The 19,453-nt window shown below is 47.9% G+C and overlaps 1 protein-coding gene and 1 long non-coding RNA gene across 2 annotated transcripts in view; one reads left to right on the top strand and one right to left on the bottom strand.

Moving 5' to 3' along the window:
- Window positions 1-5,112: 5,112 nt before the first annotated feature.
- LOC129564602 (uncharacterized) lies at window positions 5,113-7,852 on the bottom strand. Its single transcript, XR_016039098.1, has 2 exons — window positions 7,796-7,852; window positions 5,113-6,905 (listed from the first exon to the last, which is right to left on the bottom strand). It is a non-coding gene; the product is annotated as an uncharacterized LOC129564602 (long non-coding RNA).
- A 97-nt stretch (window positions 7,853-7,949) lies between these two features.
- ARFGEF2 (ARF guanine nucleotide exchange factor 2) overlaps window positions 7,950-19,453 on the top strand; it is an 84,611-nt gene continuing 73,107 nt past the window's right edge. Inside the window, exon 1 of the mRNA XM_055438681.2 lies at window positions 7,950-8,296. Within this exon, the coding sequence (XP_055294656.1) occupies window positions 8,176-8,296 (121 nt within the window). The 5' untranslated portion in view covers window positions 7,950-8,175. The remainder of the gene's footprint in view (window positions 8,297-19,453) is intronic.

Below are 19,453 nucleotides of genomic sequence, written 5' to 3'. Positions count from 1 at the left end.
GCACTTGCAACAGTGTGACCTGGGGGAAGCAATATATGTTGCTGCTGCTGCTGCTGCGTCACTTCAGTCGTGTCCAACTCTGTGTGACCCCATAGACAGAAGCCCACCAGGGTCCCCCGTCCCTGGGATTCTCCAGGCAAGAATACTGGAGTGGGTTGCCATTTGTTACCCACTGTTAACTCTCATATTTCTACACTGTTAGTTATTTTTCCAGTGTATTTTCTTTACTTTAAGAACAGCTTTGTTGAACGTTAATTCATTGTCTACCTCGGGTAGACAATGGTTTTTAGTGTATTCACAGACTTGCTCAACTATTGCCACAATCTGATACCAGAACATTCCGTCACCCTCTGCAGAAACTCTGTATACATTCAGCAGTTATCTTTCACCCTGTCTCTCCCCAGTACCCGAAAACCCTTGATCTATACTCTGCATCTGTGGATCCGTCTATATCCGTGATAGTTTATTTCTTGTGTTGTTTCACCCTTGACCGGGTCTCATTTTCCACTCCTGATTGTAGTAGAAGATAATATAAGATCCGGGAGACCTTGCCCTCTTCTCTGTTATGTCCCGTCCCAAACCTCAAACTGTTCTTCACCCAAGGGGTATCTACTGAGAAAGTTAAAAACTGGCCCTTTGAGTAAGAACAAATACAGAGCCCCTACTATGTGCAAGTTAATGAGCTAGGTGCTTTATATACACTGACTCATCTTCACACAAACCCACAAGGCTGGCACTGCTACTATTCCCATTTTACTGATTAAGAAACTGATCTCCAACCCCCCTTGTGTTGTGTGGCTTGGTTTTGCTAATCAGTCACACCCATACCAGCCTTCACTTTGGAGGTGAGTGCCGTGAAGAAGGTGTACCTAAATCCATCCAAGAAGAGGAGCAGCGGCCTGCAGCTTGCAGAAGTGGGGGTCGTGGAAATGACACCACCCATTCCCAGCCTTGTCCATGGAGCCTGTATCCAGGATGATGGCAGGGGATCTTTCTGGGGTAGCCCAGGAATGAAATGTGGACATTGCATCTGGCTGCAGAGCCTCCAAACCTGATTTTCTGGTCATCCCAGAGTTTGCATCAGCTTCTTGATTTATTTTATTTTTAATGTTTTGGGCTTCCCTGGTGGCTCAGACAGTAAAGAATCTGCCTGAGATGCAGGAGACCCTGGTTTGATCCCTGGGTCAGGAAGATTCCCTGGAGAAGAAAATAGCTACCCACTCCAGTATTCTTGCCTGAAGAATTCCATGGGCAGAGGAACCTGGCGGGCGACAGTCCATGGGGGTCACAAAGAGTCGGATTGAGCGACTGACACTTTCACTTTCATGTTTTAGGCTGCACAGGGCAGCATGCAGGATCTTAGGTCCCAGACCAGGGATCAAACCCATGCCCCGTGCAAGGGAAGTGTAGAGTCTTAGCCACTTGACTGCCAGGGAAGTCTCAGCTTTTTTATATATTTTAACAAAACCCTTTTCTGCTTAAATTACCTAGCATGAGTACTATTGCTCACAATTGAGAACCTTGTCTGATATACTCCCTGTCTAGATATTAGTTTCTTCTGACTGCTGAAACAAATTGTCACAAACCTAGTGGCTTACAATACCAGAAATTGATTACCTTACAGTTCTGAAGTCCAGAAGTCTGAAATGGGTCTGACTGGGCCAAATTCAAGGCGTCAACAGGGCTGTGATCCTTTCAGGAGTCTCTAGGGGAAAATCTGTCTTCTTGCCATAAACATTCTAGAGGCAGCCTGCATCCCATGGCTTGTGGTCCTCTTTTATCTTCAAAGCCAGCAAGGGCATAACTCTGACCTCTGCTTCAGTCATCACCTCTCCCTTCTCTGGCTTTGACTCTGACTCTTCCAACCCCCTCTTTCCTTTATAAGGACTCTTGTGATTATATTCAGCCCACACAGACGATCCAGAATAGTCTTCCTCAGCTTATACACCTGAAACTAACACAACATTTTTTTTTTTTTTTTGCCATACCTCATGGCATGTGGAATTCTAGTTCCCTGACCAGGGATCGAACCTCCGCCTCCTGCATTGGAAGTGCAGAGACTTAACCATTCGACAGCCACGGAAGTCGACCTAACACAATATTGTTAATCAACTACTTCTGGCTGTTTAGTCACTAAGTCGTGTCCGACTCTTTTGCGACCCTATGGACTGTAGCCTGCCCGTCCATGGGGTCCATGGGATTTCCCAGGCAAGAATACTGGAGTGGGTTGCCATTTCCTTCTCCAGGGGATCTTCCCAACTCAGGGATCGAACCCGAATCTCCTATACTGGCAGGTGGGTTCTTTACCACTGAGCCACTAGAGAAGCCCATACTGTTAGAAGGCAGAGCTACAACTCTACTGCAATATAAAATAGAAATTTTAAAAAATCTGCAAAGTCCCTTCGGCCACATAAGGTAACAGGCACAGGTTCTGGAGATTAGCATGTGGGTGGGTATCTTTGGAGAGTTACCAGTCTGTCTACCACAGTTGGGTTCTCCAGGAGCTCACTCATTCTGAGATAAGGATTCGGATGCACATGGTTTATTTGGGAAGTATCAGTAGGAGAGAGGGGAAGCGAGACAGGGGAGGGAAGGAAGCCAAGACTGCGTGTGCGGCCAGAGCCGTCTGCTCACTGTTGGGTAACTCTCCCCAGCGTGTCAACCCACTGGCTCTGCTAATCTGTCCCAGGCTCAGTCAAGCACACATCTGTGTCCACGGACAGCACTCAGGCCAAGAGGCTGGCGTATTTAAAAACAAAACAAACACCAATACAGCTAGAAGCCAACACTGTCAGTGCCCCAGCCATTTGCCCCGGGTGCTCACCTCTGCTGCAAAAGCCTGCTTCCCATAAGCCCTGGGGCTCCTGAGCAGGACACAGTGTCAGAGCTGATGCCCCGAGAAGCGGCCTTTGGGGAACAATGGGTGGGAAGCGCGGGCATGGACACCCTGGCTCTCCCATCCCAAGGGGGGATCACTCTGCAGCATGCCTACCCTGGCTCCCAGAAAGGCTGGGACCACCCTGCAGCATGCCTATCCTGGTTCTCCCATCCCAGGCTGGGATCGCTCTGCAGCAAGCCTCCTACCCTGGCTCTCCCATCCCCGGCTGGGGTCACTCTGCAGCATGCCTATCCTGGCTCCCAGAATTGCCCCGTGGGACGGAGCCCCAGGTGCGCTCAGTGGCAATGGGCTTGATAGCACAACCGTCTGGGCTCCATCGTCACTCCTCTGCTGCAGTATCCTGGGATCACCTCCCAAACACACTGGAATCCTTGTCTTAAGATCCTCTTCTCAGGGACCCCAAGCCAAGATCCAGGGACAAACAAATAAACAGCAAAACCCCACAACTGTGGTGTCTTAAATATTTACATGGGGCAAGTTACCACTGTTTTAGTGCAGCTGGACACACGCACACAAACAAGAAGGGTAGGACTTCCCTGGTGGTCTGGAGGCTAAGACTCCGTGCTTCCAATACAAGGAGTGCAAGTCTGATCCCTGGTCAGGGAACAAGGATCCCACATGCCTCGGGGCACGGCCAAAAAACCCCAAAAAACCAAAATACAATTGTCCTATACATAACCTCCTTTGGAGAGAATACCAGAGAATCTTGAAAATCTACATTTGAGGTTTTTCCTAAATATGAGGCCCCAACCAAATGGTGCTTCTGCCTTGAACCCCCTCCCCAGCCCTGCTGACAGGCATCGAGGAGGCTGCGCTGGAGTTTTGCCTTAAAGTAAACACAGAAAATAAATTTGTTTCCAGGGGAGCAGTGACACACAAGGGCGCTGTGGGAGAGGGGGTCGGAACACCCAGGACGTCTGGGTTTATAAAGAGGCTGTGTATCATGGGAAGAAACCAGACTGGCAGCTGGAAGGGCCGACGGCAGGCACAGCCCCAAGGGCTTTAAATGACTGGTACTTGTTACCAAGTCGAGACATTACTCAGAGAAGAGCGGGAGTCAAAGCAGACGGCGTGGGCTGCCAACTTTATCCATCAGGGCTAGACTCAGCTGCAACAGATAGGGAACTGAAAAGAAAAGGTGCTTATTTCTATCTCATGTAAAAGTTAGCACCCCAGAACTGGCATGGCACCCCAGAGCTGGCATGACTCTCCAGAACATCAGGGACCCAGGCGCCTTCTCTCTTGTTGCTCTGCTGAGAAATGCTCCTATCCCAAGGAGCACCTCATGGGTCCAACACGGCTCCTGGACAAAGGGAACTGGGAGGAAGATGGTTAGACAAAATGCAACGTGCCTGGTTAAGTTTAGAGTTCAGGTAAACAGCGAATACTTTTCAAAATACAACTATGTCCCAATTATTGCCTGGGACCTATTTATACTAAAAACAGGATCGCTTGTTTAGTTGAAATTCAAATGTAACGGCTGTAACAGATGACCACAGACTTAGTGACTTAAAGCAAGGCAAACGTATGCTCTCAGGGTTTGGGAGATCAGAAGGGTGAAATGGATCGGCAGGGTGGTGTTCCTTGAGCAGGCACTCAGGGCACTTGTTTCTTGACTTTCCCAGATTCTAGAGGCATGTGTTCTTTGGCTTGTGGCCCCACAGTCACCCTGACCTCTGCTTCCAACAACACATCTCCTCCTGACTCCGACCCTGTGTCCCCCTACTGAGGGCTTCTGATTACACTGAGTCAACAAGATCATCCAGGATAATTTTCTCATCTCAGAACCTTTAACTTAAAACAAAACAAAAAGCTCCTAACTTTATCACGTCTGCCAAGTCCCTTTGGCCTTCTAACATAGTCTATTCACTAGGGATTAAGAGGTGGATGTCTTTGGGGATGATTATTGCACCGTAGAAACACAGAAGTGACCCCACCTCTCTCATAACTTGTTGATTAAATGATTAAGTTCTGTGGTCCCCAATCCAGCCCCCTTCGTTCTATCCTTCATTCGTCCCATAGTTATCGAGCACTTCCTGTGTGCTCTGTGCAGGGATGTGAACAGGACAGACCATGTCTCCAGCTGCACAGATGCATACTCTACCTCTGTTAACTATTCTGATATGAAATTCATAGATAATGAAATCGTCCCACACACATAATTTCTTGGAAAAATAATGACCTAATAAAGATGAAACAAAAGGAAAGCAATGTGTAATTTGCAGATTTTATTTCAATGTATAAATGTTCAGGCACAATTACTCTAAGAGAGAAAATAAAGCAGTCAGCTGCTGGAACCTGAAAGTTGAACCCCCTGGATTATGACAGCTCCAAATGCCAGAGTGCCATTGGGCAACTCAAATATGATAGTTGACTTCCACGTTGGTGATGTGGTTTTGAAACGGTGAACAGCATTTGGTCATGTTCCAGATAAAGTACAGTGTTCCCTTGAATTACAATCACAGTTGCATTCCTGGAAAATTCAATATATATTAAAACCATACTAAAAATTCTTTGTGTTTATAGGTAAAGCAGATACAGGTTCTAGGTTCACCTCATTATAGGTTTTTCACTTCCAGAAGTGTCTAGTCCAGCCACAATGAGATAATGCATTATTCTTTGCTATCTGGGCTTGTCCAGTTCTCTGCAGGATGCAGATAACAATCCAGCTCCCCTATCATGACAATAAGAATACTTCCTCCACAAAGTTCCAGAAATTCCCCTGAGGGTGGTACTGCTTCATGGAGAAGCATTGATTGAGAGACAGAGGTGCCTAAGCCAAGCTCTGGATGGGAACCAAAAGGGACACAAGAGTGGCTGGAGAGTTCTGATGAGGAGGAACGGGGGAGAGAGGCGAGGCCTGAGAAGTCAGCCATACTGAGATACTTAGACTCAATTCCAAGAGTGAAAGGGAGTCACTGCAGGGCTTTCAGCCGGGGAACGATGTGGCCTGACCTTGTCCACACGGGGAGGGCTCAAAACATCTGTCATTCAGTGGATTGCACCGCATTCTTCGGAGTTTCGCGGGTTCATTCATTCACTAATTCACTCAACACATGAGGATTGAGGAGCGTCTCAGTGATGTGTGTACTGCTGTATAACAAGCTACTTCAACATGTAGTGGCTTACAATAACAATCATTTGTTGTTTTCCTCGAATCTGTGGATTAGCTGGGCAGTTCCTCTGTTGGTCTCACCAGGGTTTCTCAAGCTGTTGAAATTTGGTGGTAAGTCAGCTGGGGCTGCACTCAGCCAGAAGCACTGGGACAATGAGCCTCTCTCTCCACGGGCTCTTTTTTCCAGATGCTTCTACATATCCATCTGAAGACCTCATGATGCCCAGGTTCTGGAAGTGCACAGCCTCACTTCTACCACATTCATTGGTCAAGGCAAGTCACGAGACTAATCCAAGGGGGTAGAGAAATAGGCTTTTTAAGATAATATTTATTCATTTTAAACTTGACTCTGTTCCAGAAAGTCTTTTTAAAAAAAATTATTGAAGTATAGTTGATTTACAATGTTGTGTTAATTTCAGCTATCCAGCCAAGTGATTCAGTTATACATGTATATATTCTTTCCATTATGGTTCATCACAGGATACTGAATATAGTTCTCTGTGCTAAACAGTAGGACCCTGCTGTTTATCCATCCTGTACAGACTCTACTTCTTGACCTGAGGATCTGCCAAGTCTTGAGATGGCAATGGAACTTATGGCCATGAAACCTGCAACCTGGCTCCAGGCCAGGCCCTGGAGATGTAGCCTGTGGCCTGTACCCTAGTCAGACAAGGAAGTCAACTAGTGAAAAAGGTCAGAAAATGCTGGAGGGAGACAGCCTCCCTGAGATGTTGGAGCTGACACCTGAGCGTCTGAGCATGTCTGCGTCAGAAGTTTAGAAGATTCCACGGAAGACCCTGCTCTTGCATGAGCCCGGAAGCACCACGGCCCCCCTTAGGGGAAGCTCAAGGGAGGGTCCAGCGAAGATCACCGATGGTGCGACATCACTGGCTGTGGGAGAGAGTGGGCCAGAATACCTGTCTCCTACCCTCCCTGGTAGGCCTGTGACACTGGCCGTCTCTGCCTTCTTCCCCTGTCTGATGCCCCCAAGTGCCCCCCAACACCCCCCACCCCCAACCCCCGGCCTGAGACACAGAACTGGGAAGAACCAGGGATTTACGGAAATAGATGGATAAACCCCAGGGGGAGGTGCACTGGGGTAGTCCTTCCTGACACCACCGTGCAGGGACGAAGCACACCTGGACGGAATGCCAGGAGTCGGCTCTACTCCAGGGGCAGGAAGGCTGCGCGTGGAAGGCGCGTGTCTTGCCACGGGGGTGGGGAAATCCCGTTCGGAGAGTGTGCGTAAACACAGCTCGCTCCAAACGCTCCGTCCGCTTCAGCCTTCCCTTCACCTGCCCTTCCCCCACGCCTCACCCCCGCCCGCCCTTGCTGTCTCCCGTCCCGGCCCCTTTATCGCGCCCTCCCCTCCACCGGCCCCCGCAGCACCTCCGTCCCGCTCCCCTCCCCGGCTCCGCACGGCCCGCTCCCCGCCTCCCCGGGCCCTCACTGCCCCGCCGCCTCCTCCGCGCCCTCTCCCCGCCTCCCCGGGCCCCGGCTCCGCCCCTGAGCGCTCTTGCTCCTCCCCGCCCGCCTCCTCCCTGCCTCCCCGGCCCGCCCAGCTCCCTCCGGTTTGCTCCGCCTCACGTCCCCCATCCCCGACCCCCTCTCCCTCGCCAGTTCACTCCCCATTCTGTCCCTCGCCTCCGCTCCTTCCTCTCTCGCCCTTTTGTCCAGTCTTCTCTTCCCTGTACCTTCCCTCCAGTTCCCTCTCGCTCCCTCAGCTCCCACCCGGTCGCGCCCCCCTCCTCACGCTCCCCGTTGCCTCTTTCTCCTCACACCTCCGTCGCCCCGCTCCTCCCCGGCACCTCCTTTCCTCCGTCCGTCACGTGCCCCCCGCCCCCGCCCATTTCTACTCTCTCGGCAACTTCCCCTCTACCCTCGCCCACTTGGCCCCGCCCCCTGCCACAGACCCCGCCCCTGCCACAGGCCCCGCCCCCGAGGTCACGGGGTCGACGGGCGCCGTCGCGGCTCCACCGGTCACGTGGTCACGTGACGCGCTCCAACATGGCGGCGCCGTGGGGCCGCGGCGTCGCTTCCTGACTGGGTGGCGCGGACGGACGCGGCTGGTGCAGGCTGAAACCCCGGGCCCGAAGCCTCGCTCGCCCGCCCGCTCGCGCCGTCCGCCCGCGGGGCTGCCAGCCCCCGCTGGGCCGGGGCCATGCAGGAGAGCCAGACCAAGAGCATGTTCGTGTCCCGGGCCCTGGAGAAGATCCTAGCCGACAAGGAGGTGAAGCGGCCCCAGCACTCCCAGCTGCGCAGGGCCTGCCAGGTGGCGCTCGGTGGGTGAGCCGCCCCGGCCCGGCCCCGCGCCGGCCTCCCCCTGCCGGCCGTTACCCCACCCGGCCTCAGCCCGGCCTCCTGGGCGCCACTTCTCCCCCGCGACCCCAAGGCCCACCCGCCCGGCCTCTTTATTATATCCGGGGGTGACCTGGTACCCTGGCATCTCGGGACTGGCCCAAGGTCACCCAGCAAGTTGGTGACAGTCAGGGCCGGCTCTCCAGCCTCCCAGCCCTGGGTTCTTGCCACGACTCCCTGCCGTCCCATTTCCTGGTTCGTTCCCTCGTCACCCTCAGAAGCAGCAGCTCTTGCACTTAAGTTTTTCTTCACGTGGGTTCTGCTAGTTGGAGTTGTCCCTTGTGAGCTGGGCAGGTGGGAAGAGCCGCTCAGCTGGTTTAGGGAAAACAGGCCTGCTTTGTAAGTGCCGAAGTGGTGACTGTTTTTCTTTCATCTGGGTATCGCCCATAACTCCTTCCAGAAGGGAATATAGAGAGGGTTATCGTGAACTTCCCGGATATTGTAGTGTGCACGAGATCTACTCGTTCTCAAACAGTGGGTCTGTGAGGGCAGACATACTTATTCACCGCAGGATCCCCAACAGTGTCTGGCACACAGTAGATGGTACTGACTTGAATGGACCCACAGATGACTGAGCGACAGGAAGAAGTCTTATTCATCCCTAGTTAAAACCTTAGTAGTTGATTCCATTATGAACATCCTGTCTTTTAATTTCGGTCATTCAGCAAATATTTATTTATCAAATGCCCACTGCGTCCCAGGCACTGAGGATATAGTTGGGAAGAAGACGGACGAGTTATTTGCCCGTACAGAGCGTATAGTCTAATAGAGGAGACGAAATAAGTAAATTTAAAGATTAATGAGACATTTTTGAATACTAATATATACTTCTGTACTAGTAATTTTTTTTGTAATTACTTTTGTAAAATTTTTTGTAAACGAGCAAAATGTAATAAAGAGGGCCTGAGACAGCATGGTCAAGAAAGTAGTCCTTTCTGAGGAGGGGACATTTGAGCCAAGTATTGAAAGTCAGGAAGTATCCGCCATGTGGAATTTCTGGAGAAGAGGGGGTGAGGATCAGTACATTTGACCAGAGTTGGCTTTTGGGTTAATTCGCTGTCCCAATGCCTTTTCTTTGGAATCTGTAAAAAGACCTGTTTTCCTAACTGGTGACTGAGTAAATGGAAAGTTGTATTTTTTCTGTCACTTTTTTTTGTGTGTGTGCCGAAACCGGGGAATGAACCAGGGACCTTCTGTCACCTTTTGAGGTTTGAGGTTACCATCATCTTTTCCCCTTCCTTTGGTGCAAGGTACTCTGGGAGTCTTCTCTTGGGGCCTAGCAATGGGTTTGTGAGCTTTGCATTTATTTTTCTAGCTTTTTTGCATCTGAGATACCCTCAAGGATCAAGAACTATTGATAACAAAGGTGGTTGTTGCTGGGAACAGATGCTAGTCTTGTGAAATTCAGGATCAGTTGAAGGAACTCACTGAGATTTAGATTTGTAAAGCTTTTTTATTCAGAAAACCAAGGCTAACTGTTGGTTATTGTTTTATCAGGAATGCAGGATAAACCCTACAAAGCAGTTAGGCAAAAGCCGGATATTTACAACTCTTCTTTGAAATCTGCCTGCATTCTATCCTCTCATTGTTACTTTAAGTGAACTGTTGCAGAAGTTTGAAAATAGTTATTTGGCAAAGTTTTCATTCACCCTTTAGAAAACATCAAAATTTCAGCAAATCATATATCACTTTGTTGGAACCTACTTATGAAATCATCACATGGGTTATAAAAAGAGCCTTAACATTGGGAGGTTTCTGGATATTTTTAGATCATATCTTTGTTGAGAACTTCAGATTTTTCCAACCTGAATTGTGGAACACACATTTAGTATTTTGGTAGTGAATTGTAAGAAATAGCCTATACTGAAAATATAAATTCTCCATTAAAAATATTTTTCTTGTCAAACAATATAGATGAGTTAGATAAAATATCCCATATAATGTTATTTAAGAAAAAATAGCCTGTAAAGGAAGTAATTGACACGAGTTAGTTGAATAGCTGATTGTCATGGTAGCTCATCATCAAATTGAGTAATTATTATAAAGTAACCTATGGAGAAGGCTATGGCAACCCACTCCAGTATTCTTGCCTGGAAAATCCCATGGATAGAGGAGCTGCAGGTAGGCTGCAGTCCATGGGGTCGCTGGGAGTCCGGCATGACTGAGCGACTTCACTTTCTCTTTTCACTCTCATGCATTGGAGAAGGCAGTGGCAACCCAGTTCAGTACTCTTGCCTGGAGAATCCCAGGGACAGAGGAGCCTGGTTGGCTGCCGTCTGTGGGGTCGCACAGAGAGCAGCAGCAACCTGTGTAAAGTGTTGAGTTAAACTGGCCATCTTTTTTTTTTTTAAGACAGTACTTGTGTGTTGTTGCTGTTAAGTAATACAGGAATGCAGAAAAAAGATATAGCAAAGGATCTGGTGATATTTCACTCTGCATCTCAAGGCCCAGTTTTGTGTCCAGTTAAAACAGCCGAAGGGGGCTTCCCAGGTGGCTCAGCAGTAAGGAATTCACCCACCAGTGCAGGAGATGCATGTTCAATCCCTGTGTCGATAAGATCCTTTGGAGCAGGAAATGGCAACCCTCTCCCGTACTCTTGCCTGGAAAATCCCATGGACGGAGGAGCCTGGCGGGCTGCAGTCCACGGGGTTGCAAAGAGTCGGACACAACTGAGCACGAGCACGAAACATAGCTGAAACATTGCTGTGTACAAGATGCATTGCAGTGTGTTGAGTATTTTAGAGGTTACCTATCGTTTTGATAAGAGGAACTGTAAGTGACCACTCAGTTGAAATGCCGACCGACAGGAACTGCTCCTGGAAACAGCTTCTGTGACCTTCTACAGTTGTAGCGCCTTGAGGGGAGGGAACGGGGGATGCAGGGGCTGTGTGGTGTAGAGGTTTGGAGTGTGTTCTCTGAACTCGCCTGCCTGGCTTCAGATCCCTTGCCTTCCGATTGCTATCTTTGTGATCTTGGACGGGTGTTACACCTTCCTGTTGGGGCTGTTATAAAGATGAAGGTAATTGACATGTGCATGACACTCGGCGTGCAGTAGGTACACTGTATAGGCTTGCTGTGCTGTTTACTTTTATTACTCGAAGCTGTGACAAACCACAGACATTGTAAGCACCTGGCTTGACGTTCTTAACTGAGGTTGGGTCTTCATTCAGGAATGACTTATTGCTCTATTTGTAGATGCAATAAATAAGAATATAATTACATGACTAAAAGTCTGTGTTTATGAGAGTGTTAACTTGCCTTGCTCCGTGAAGACAGGAGCCAGTGATGATCAGTAATCTCAGGGATTCATGCAAATGGCCGACTCACTGGAAAAGACTCCGATGCTGGGAAAGATTGAGGGCAGGAGGAGAAGGGAACTATAGAGGATGAGAAGGTTGGATGGCATCACCGACTCAATGGACATGAGTCTGAGCAAGCTCCAGAAGATAGTAAAGAACAGGGGAGCCTGGCATGCCGCAGTTCATGGGGTCACAAAGAGTCGGACAGCGACTTAGCATCTGAACAGCATGCATCTTCACTAAAGGCCAAATGCATAGGTAGGGTCTGACCAGTTAGAAGATCGAGGCCTTCCAACCTTTACTGAGAAATCAGAAGAGCCTTTGAGAGTATTCATCACCCCAGGGATGCTGTTGCTCTTTACTTTCATAACGAAGTATTGATATATGTTAATAATCTCGAACCTTTCACCTCCAGTTGGAGCATATAATCACATTTTTAAACCTTCCTTTCACACCTGCCTTACTTGAGAGTTATTCTTTCCCATGATCTTTTTATATTTCTGGTCTTAAACCCTATGATAGAATTCAGAAAAATGGTACTGATGAACCTTTTTGCAGGGCAGGATTAGAGACGTAGAGGATGGATTTGTGGACACAGTGGGGGAAGGAGACGGTAGGACGAATTGTGAGAGTAGCATTGAAATATATATGTTATCACATGTAAATAGAAGCTCGTGGAAGGCTGCTGTATAACAGGGAGCTCAGCCTGGTGCTGTGACGACCTAAAGGGATGGGATAGGAGATGGGAGGCTCGAGAGGGAGGGGATGTACGTATCCTTATGGGCGATTCACATTGTACAGCAGAAACCAACACATTATAAAGCAGTTATCCTCTAATTAAAAATAATTTTTTAAAAAATCTATGAAGTTTAGAGACTTGACAAGGTAATCTGAGCATTTTTAAATGGTGTGGGAAGATTTTGAAATCTCCAAAACTTGAACTGAATTGTTCTAACATTCTTCATGCAGTGTCTTATTTCATCATTTAATGCCCATGAAGTGCCATGTAAGGGCTGAGTGCTCTGTAACTGCCAGCCATCATTAATCATACCTGTGTTTTTCGTATGAAATTCAGTGACTTTAATCTTGGAGCAGTTTTAGGTTCACAGCAAAGTTGCACAGGAGGTACAAGGAATTCCCATATTACCCCCTGATACACACACTATTACCAGCATCCCTCACCAGAGCTGGACGTTTCTATAGTGGTGAACCTGACAGTGACTTTTTAAAACTCACGTGTTATATAATAACTATATGATATCAACCATGTACTAAGCATTTCTGTGTTCCAGGCACAGTGCCATGTGCTTTCCATGCAGTTTAGTTCTTATTATTATCCTATTGAGGCCTAAAGAACTTGGCTGACTAACTCAACCAGAAAGCCTTGGAGCCAGGCTGTGAACACTGGCAGCCTGGCTCCAGAGCCCACAGTAACCATTACCACCATTGCTTCTCCGTAAGGAAGCTCTTGTGCTGTGTGAGGTACGCGGTGGAGCCTTAAACAGTCATTATATTGAGGTGAAGTTTCTATGCAGTGACGGTTTGGTAATGTTTCAATAAGTAAAGAGACCATATTTTCTGAGTACGGCTGAATTGAATTTTGAGATGTAGTATTTGAAAGCCTGTAATCAAAAAGATCACAGCTTTTTCTCTGCAGCTTTTCACTGCATATGTATTTGGTTTAATTTCGGGACTAAAAGGAAGAAAGAAATGAGAGTAAAGAGCTGGTTTCCCATAAGCCTCATTTGAGGTATTAAATCTTTCTGATTTATGACCTCTGTCTCTTTATCAGCAGTAAATTCCCTTTTATTCTAGAGTTGTGACATGTGATTGATGTCCATCTTTGGATACAAGTAGGCAAAGGGAGGGAGAAATCAATGGCAAGCCACTCCAGTACTCTTGCCTGGAAAATCGCATGGACAGAGGAGCCTGGTGGGCTGCAGTCCATGGGGTCGCTACTAGTCGGACACGACTGAGCGACTTCACTTTCACTTTTCACTTTCACACATTGGAGAAGGAAATGGCGACCCACTCCAGTGTTCTTGCCTGGTCGGCTGCCGTCTGTGGGGTCGGACACAACTGAAGCAGCAGGCAAAGGGAAAACAAGGCTCAAGGGCAGCTTGCCCACATCTGCCCAGCCGGGTGGGCAACAACCGCAGCATGCAGCTGACGTATAATCGTGAAGTCCAGCTTTAGACTTGCAACTCTGTTTAACACACAGGGTTAGAACGCGTGGGTCATTGGTGATCTCAGCTTGAGCTGTTTCGGTGGCATGACGTGGGTGAAAACCAGACCAGAGTGGGCCGAGGTGTGAGTGGGAGGTGAGAGCACACAGCCCTTTCCCAAAGATTGGCTTTGCTGTGAAGGGGAGGAGGGAGTGTAGATCGAAGGTGTGCTCTGGTTTGTTCTTTTTTTTAAAGATAGAAAAACTCAAACGTGTAAATGTCTTTAGGAAGAGGCCAGTTAAGGGAGTACATTCATAAAGTTTCACTCATTCCTTCAGTTGCTGAATCATGTCTGGCTCTTTCTGACCCCGCCAGGGTAGCAAAGCCAGGCCCCTCTGTCCATGGGATTTCCTTCTCCATGCATTTGTGTCCAGCTCTTTGGACTGTAACCCTCCAGGCTCCTCTGTCCGTGGGATTCCCCAGGCAAGAATACTGGAGTGGGTCGCCATTTCCTTCTCCAGGGGATCTTCCTGACCTAGGGATCAAACCTGCATCTCTTAACGTCGCCTCCATTGGCAGACAGATTCTTTACCACTCGCACCACCTGGGAAGCCACCTTTCCTTCTACAGGGGGTCATAAATTTTAGTTGCATATTAATATACAAAAACATTCAGCATTCACATGACCATATAACATGGTAAGTTGCTTTTTTCCCTGTATGCTGTTGTTGTTCCTCTAACTTTGATGTATTCAAAATAACTGTTCTCACCCTTAGAAGGAATATAAGTGCAAAATTTGAAAAATATCAAAAATATCCCTAAATTATCATAAAGTAAGGCTTTCACTTGGAATACAGAATAAAACTTTAATGTTAGCAAAGTCTGGTGTTTTGATTAGACATTTTGTTTATGAGTGCTATGGATTATAAAAATTTTGAGAAATCATAGGACTCTTTTTTAACTGACATTACTTTTTGTTGAAAAACTTTATGATTATTTCACAGGAAGAGGTCTTCTGTCTAGAAGCAGCAGTAAAAATTGGATTTTGATTATTGAAAAGGATTTATTTATTGGATTGGCAGAAACTCCATTGGCAGCTGTGTTTGAAACTTTGCATATTGATTAGTCTTGTAGTCCTGAACTGATAATTTAGCTTCTGGGAGCCTTGGTTTCCTGGGATGAGAAAGGTGATAATGTCTGTGTCACAAGACTATTGTAAAGGTTACATGAACAAACACGGTAAATAACTGACAACATACCTGGCACCTAACAAATGACCTACTAAAGTTCAGAGGCATTGGTGTTACTTTTATTTAAAGGAGAAAGAACTGAATGCTTGTTCTTCTCTGCCTCCCTTATTAGTTGGTTTATGGATGTCTTTGCTGGTCTCTGACATTTCAACACCAGCGAGGCAAGTGGTTGGAAGAGTTTAGAGCTCTGCCCCGTACTTGTAAATCTCAGGGGAGACTCTGTAAGCTGTGCTGGGGAAAACAGTAAGATCATTCTTTATGGAAAAGCACAAACTTGTGAAAATGTGTACTTAATCAGCAAGTACATGGAGTCTCTCATATAAATAGCTCAGAACTGTGTTTAATTCTTACAGTTTTCACCAGGCTTAGGGGGCCGCCAGGAAACTACTTGACTTTCTTTCCAGCAAGGTTATCTTAGAAAATACTTAAATGTTTACTAGTTCATTCCTGGAGTCTTTCTATAAGAAGCTTCTTTGGGATTACTGTCTTGGTTGTAAATGAGTCTTTGGGCTTTTTTATTAGGTATTTCATTAGGTTTTCTAGACTTGTAGAACAGCTTTCTTATGCCAGGACCTAGAAGTCTTAAATTTTCCTCTTTCCTAAAGAATGGTCAGTGTGTTCTTATTCTCTATACAGTCCTTTTGTCTTTTGACTGAACCAGGGTGACGTTCATTTAGAAGATATTTATTTGGGTGTCATACCTGCTGTCAGGACACCAAGAAAACAAAGACCCCGTTCTCATGGAACTTGGAGTTAATGGGGAAGAAGGGGTCTGTTCAAATAATCACGTTTTCTGAGTCATACAAGAAACAAGTCCTGTGAAGGAGAAAAACGTGATCTCACAAGCGAAGTGGACAAGGGATGAGGGAAAGTTTCCCGGAGGAAGTCGAGAGCTAAATGATAAATAAACATTAAAGAGGTTAGGGTGAGAGACATTTTGGCAGCAGGGGCAGAACAGCATAGGCAAAGGCCCTGTGGCAGAGAGGAACATGACAGTTCGGGAAAACTAAAAGATGCAACTGTCTGTGATTCTACAGTTACCTTAAAAGTTTGTTTTTTTTTTTTAAGTTTTAATAATAATTTTTTTAAAAAGAGACTGAAGGAGGACATGTGTGACTGGGGCACGGTAGATGAAGGGGGAGAGGGTTTGGAGATGAGGTAGGAGAGGTCGTCCAGGGCCCCAGCATACAAGACCTTGTGTTGAGAGTCTGATTTTTAGACCAGTAGCAGTGAGATAATACCACAGAGTTCTAAACAGGGAAGAAGTTGATAAAGAGGTTAGTATTTTGGAAAAATCACTTGAGCCATTATGTTCAGAACATCTTCCAGGAAACACGGAGGGGATGCCCGGGGACCACTAGGGAGGCAGTTATCATCATCCAGGGGAGAAATGCTGGTGGCCCAGACTTAGAGTATTGACAATAGAAACAGAATAGAATGAAGGTATTCCCCACTAATTTAGAAGGTAAAGCCAAGAAAACCTGATGTTGGATTGGATAAGAACATCAGAACGAGGATCAGTAAGGCTGACTCTTAAGTTTCTGACTCACCCACTGGATGGATGGTGGGGCACTTCCTTAAGATGGTTGTGGAAGACCATCTGGAGAGAGGTGGGTGGAGGAACTTGCTCTGAGTTGGGACTTGGATATTGGATGAATGTACGAGCTTCATGTTCCTAAGGCAGCCCTGCACCAGAAATGAGGACTGGGGAGTCATCCAAGCCCAGGAGGGAAGTGAAGGGGCAGGCGAGGCTGCAGATGCCTCTGAGGAAGAGCTGAGTATTGCAGAGAAGGAAAAGCAGGAGAGCCTGGGCCCGAGGAGCCCTGGCCCGCCTGGCTGGGCAGAGGAGGCTGAGTCTGCCAGGGAAACAGAGGAGAGATGGGCGGGAAGCAGAGGGCCGATGAGAACGTGTGCTTACAAGGCCAGGTGTGCAGTGTGCTCAGGCTCGCTCAGTCGTGTCTTCTTGACCCCATGGACTGCAGCCCGCCAGGCTCCTCTGTCAGTGGGGTTTTCCCGGCAAGAATACTGGAGTGGGTTGCCATTTCCTTGTGCAGGGGATCTTCACAGCCCAGGGATCAAACTTGCATCTCCATGTCTCCTGCATTGCAGGCGGATTCTTTACCACTAGCACCACCTGAGAAGCCCTTAAATCGAGATTTCTGTGAGGGGAGGTCAGTAAGGTCAATCGCTGTGGAGAGGTCATGTCAAGACAGCAGCTGGAACACTGCCCATCAGCTTTAGAGCCCTGTGAGTCGTGGGCGACCTTAGCTGGCGCTGTGCTGGTGGCACAGTGAAGGTGAAAACCAGGCTGGAACGGGCGGGGGCAGGTGTGGGAGGCGAGGAAACGGACACAACTCTTTCCCAGGTTTGCCTGCGGTGTGAAGAGGGAGATGTGGATCATGGAGGGGTTTTTGGCTTTATTTTTACCTTTGTTTGAGGGTAGAAGAGACTTGAGCTTGTTTAAACATCATTGGGAAGGGAACCAGTTGAGGGTGAGGTTAACTAAGAAAAAGGACAGTTTATTCATTCAACAAATATTGAGTGTCTGCTCTGTGCCCAGGAATTCCTAGATGCTGGGGATTCAGCAGTGACCAGAACAGACCAAAGGCTCTGTTATCACAGAGTTTATGTTCTGCTGGGGAAGTAGGAGTATAAGTGAAGCAGAGTATGTCACAAGTGGTAAATAAGGTGGTGAAAGACTAGAAAAATTGGTGTAAAGTGAAAAAATAGGGCAAAGGTAGTGAAGAATCACAAGGAGGGGTCCAGTTTCAGGTAACGAGGGAAGAGGTGACATTTGAACAGTTGTCGGAAGGAATCGATGAGTGAGCCTGTGGATATCTGGGGACAGGAGGACATTCCAGGAGGCAGGAGGAGCTGGTGCGAAGGCCCTGGAACAGGAACTGGCCATGAGTGAGCCGGGGTGGGGTGGTGGGAGGTGAGATCAGAGGGGATAGCAGGGGCCCAGATCATTCAGAGGCTTGGAGGCCAAGATTAAGACTGTGAGTTTTACTCTGTGTGAGATGAGAAGCCAGTGGAGTTCTGCACAAAGGAGCAGATGTTAACAGATTTATTTTATAATGGTTATAGATAATCTATTTTAAGCAGATATAATCTGATTTATATTTTAAGGAAATCCCTCTGGCTGCTGTGTAGAGAACACTGTGGGCCATGAGGAGCAGTGAGAGTTGAAGGCATGAGACCAGAAAGAAAGAGGCTCTCAGTCCAGGCAGGAGATGGTGACAGCTTGGCTTGGTGTAATGGGGGTGGTCCCCCATGGTGAGAAGTGGTCAGTTTTAAATAGTTCCTCAGAAGGCAGCAGGGATGGGACACTGCAAAGGTGGAGGGACTTGACACTTACTGTTTTCCAGCAGGAGAGAGTGCGGGCTGCTCAGTTAATGTACTGGCTAACAGGAAGTTGAAGGAGTCTCCCTGTGGCTTTTAATTTTTGCAGGAAATTGGCTGTTTCATTGGTTGTGAGTAAAGAGGAATGGTGACATCAAGAGGGAGAGAGAGGGTATTTGAGGAGAGAGTGCGACGCGCAGTGGTCTTCGTGGAGGGGTGGAGAAGGTGGGTTTAACCAGCACTGTCTAGGTGCTGCTGTGGACGGTCGTCAGGGCCTTTAGAGACCTGCCGGCTCTCCCTGCTGTCAAGAGGCCTGTCGCTGGGTGGAGACTAGTCAGAGGGGGATGGTCATACAAGCTTGGTATTTGGCCAGAAGTTAACACTAAAGGTCAGAGAGCAAGTCAAGCCTATTGTTTGGCAAGGAGAGGAACCAGTCAATCCTAAAGGAAATCATCCCTGAGTATTCATTGGAAGGACTGATGCTAAAGCTCCAATACTTTGGTCACCTGATGCAAAGATCCGACTCATTGGAAAAGACCCTGATGCTGGAGATGATGGCGGGCAGGAGGAGAAGGGGGCGACAGAGGATGTGATGGTTGGATGGCATCACCAACTCAGCGGACATGAGTGTGAGCAAACTCCGGGGAGTTTGTGAAGAACTTCCTGTGAAGAACAGGAAAGCCTGGCATGCTGCAGTCCATGGGGTCACAAAGCATCGGACATGACTTAGCAACTGAACAATAACAGCAACAGTAATATTACAATCCTGCTAATGGGATCTGTCCTGGAAACATGAAGAAAGGGAAAGCTGACAAGTTGGCCTAGTCAAGTGTGACAGGCCAAAGAAGGGTCCTACTGGGGGCAGTTAGTAGGTCAACTTTAAGGACAGAAGGTGGGCAGGTACAGGGAGGAGCTGGAAGTTCCAAACAAGGACAGGATTCAGAGTGTGACCAGCCCCTCCGGGCTGGCTTGTGGGGAGGGGGGAGGGGGAGGGCCTTGTGGATTTGCATAGTGGGCGGGTGTGG

Source organism: Moschus berezovskii, chromosome 15 (genome assembly GCF_049115385.1).
Source record: "Moschus berezovskii isolate FMDL1 chromosome 15, NW_MosBer_1.0, whole genome shotgun sequence".
In the NCBI taxonomy this organism is placed as follows: domain Eukaryota; kingdom Metazoa; phylum Chordata; class Mammalia; order Artiodactyla; family Moschidae; genus Moschus; species Moschus berezovskii.
The sequence above is the reverse complement of the archived record's forward strand: the minus strand, read 5'-3'. Positions and strand labels throughout refer to the sequence as shown.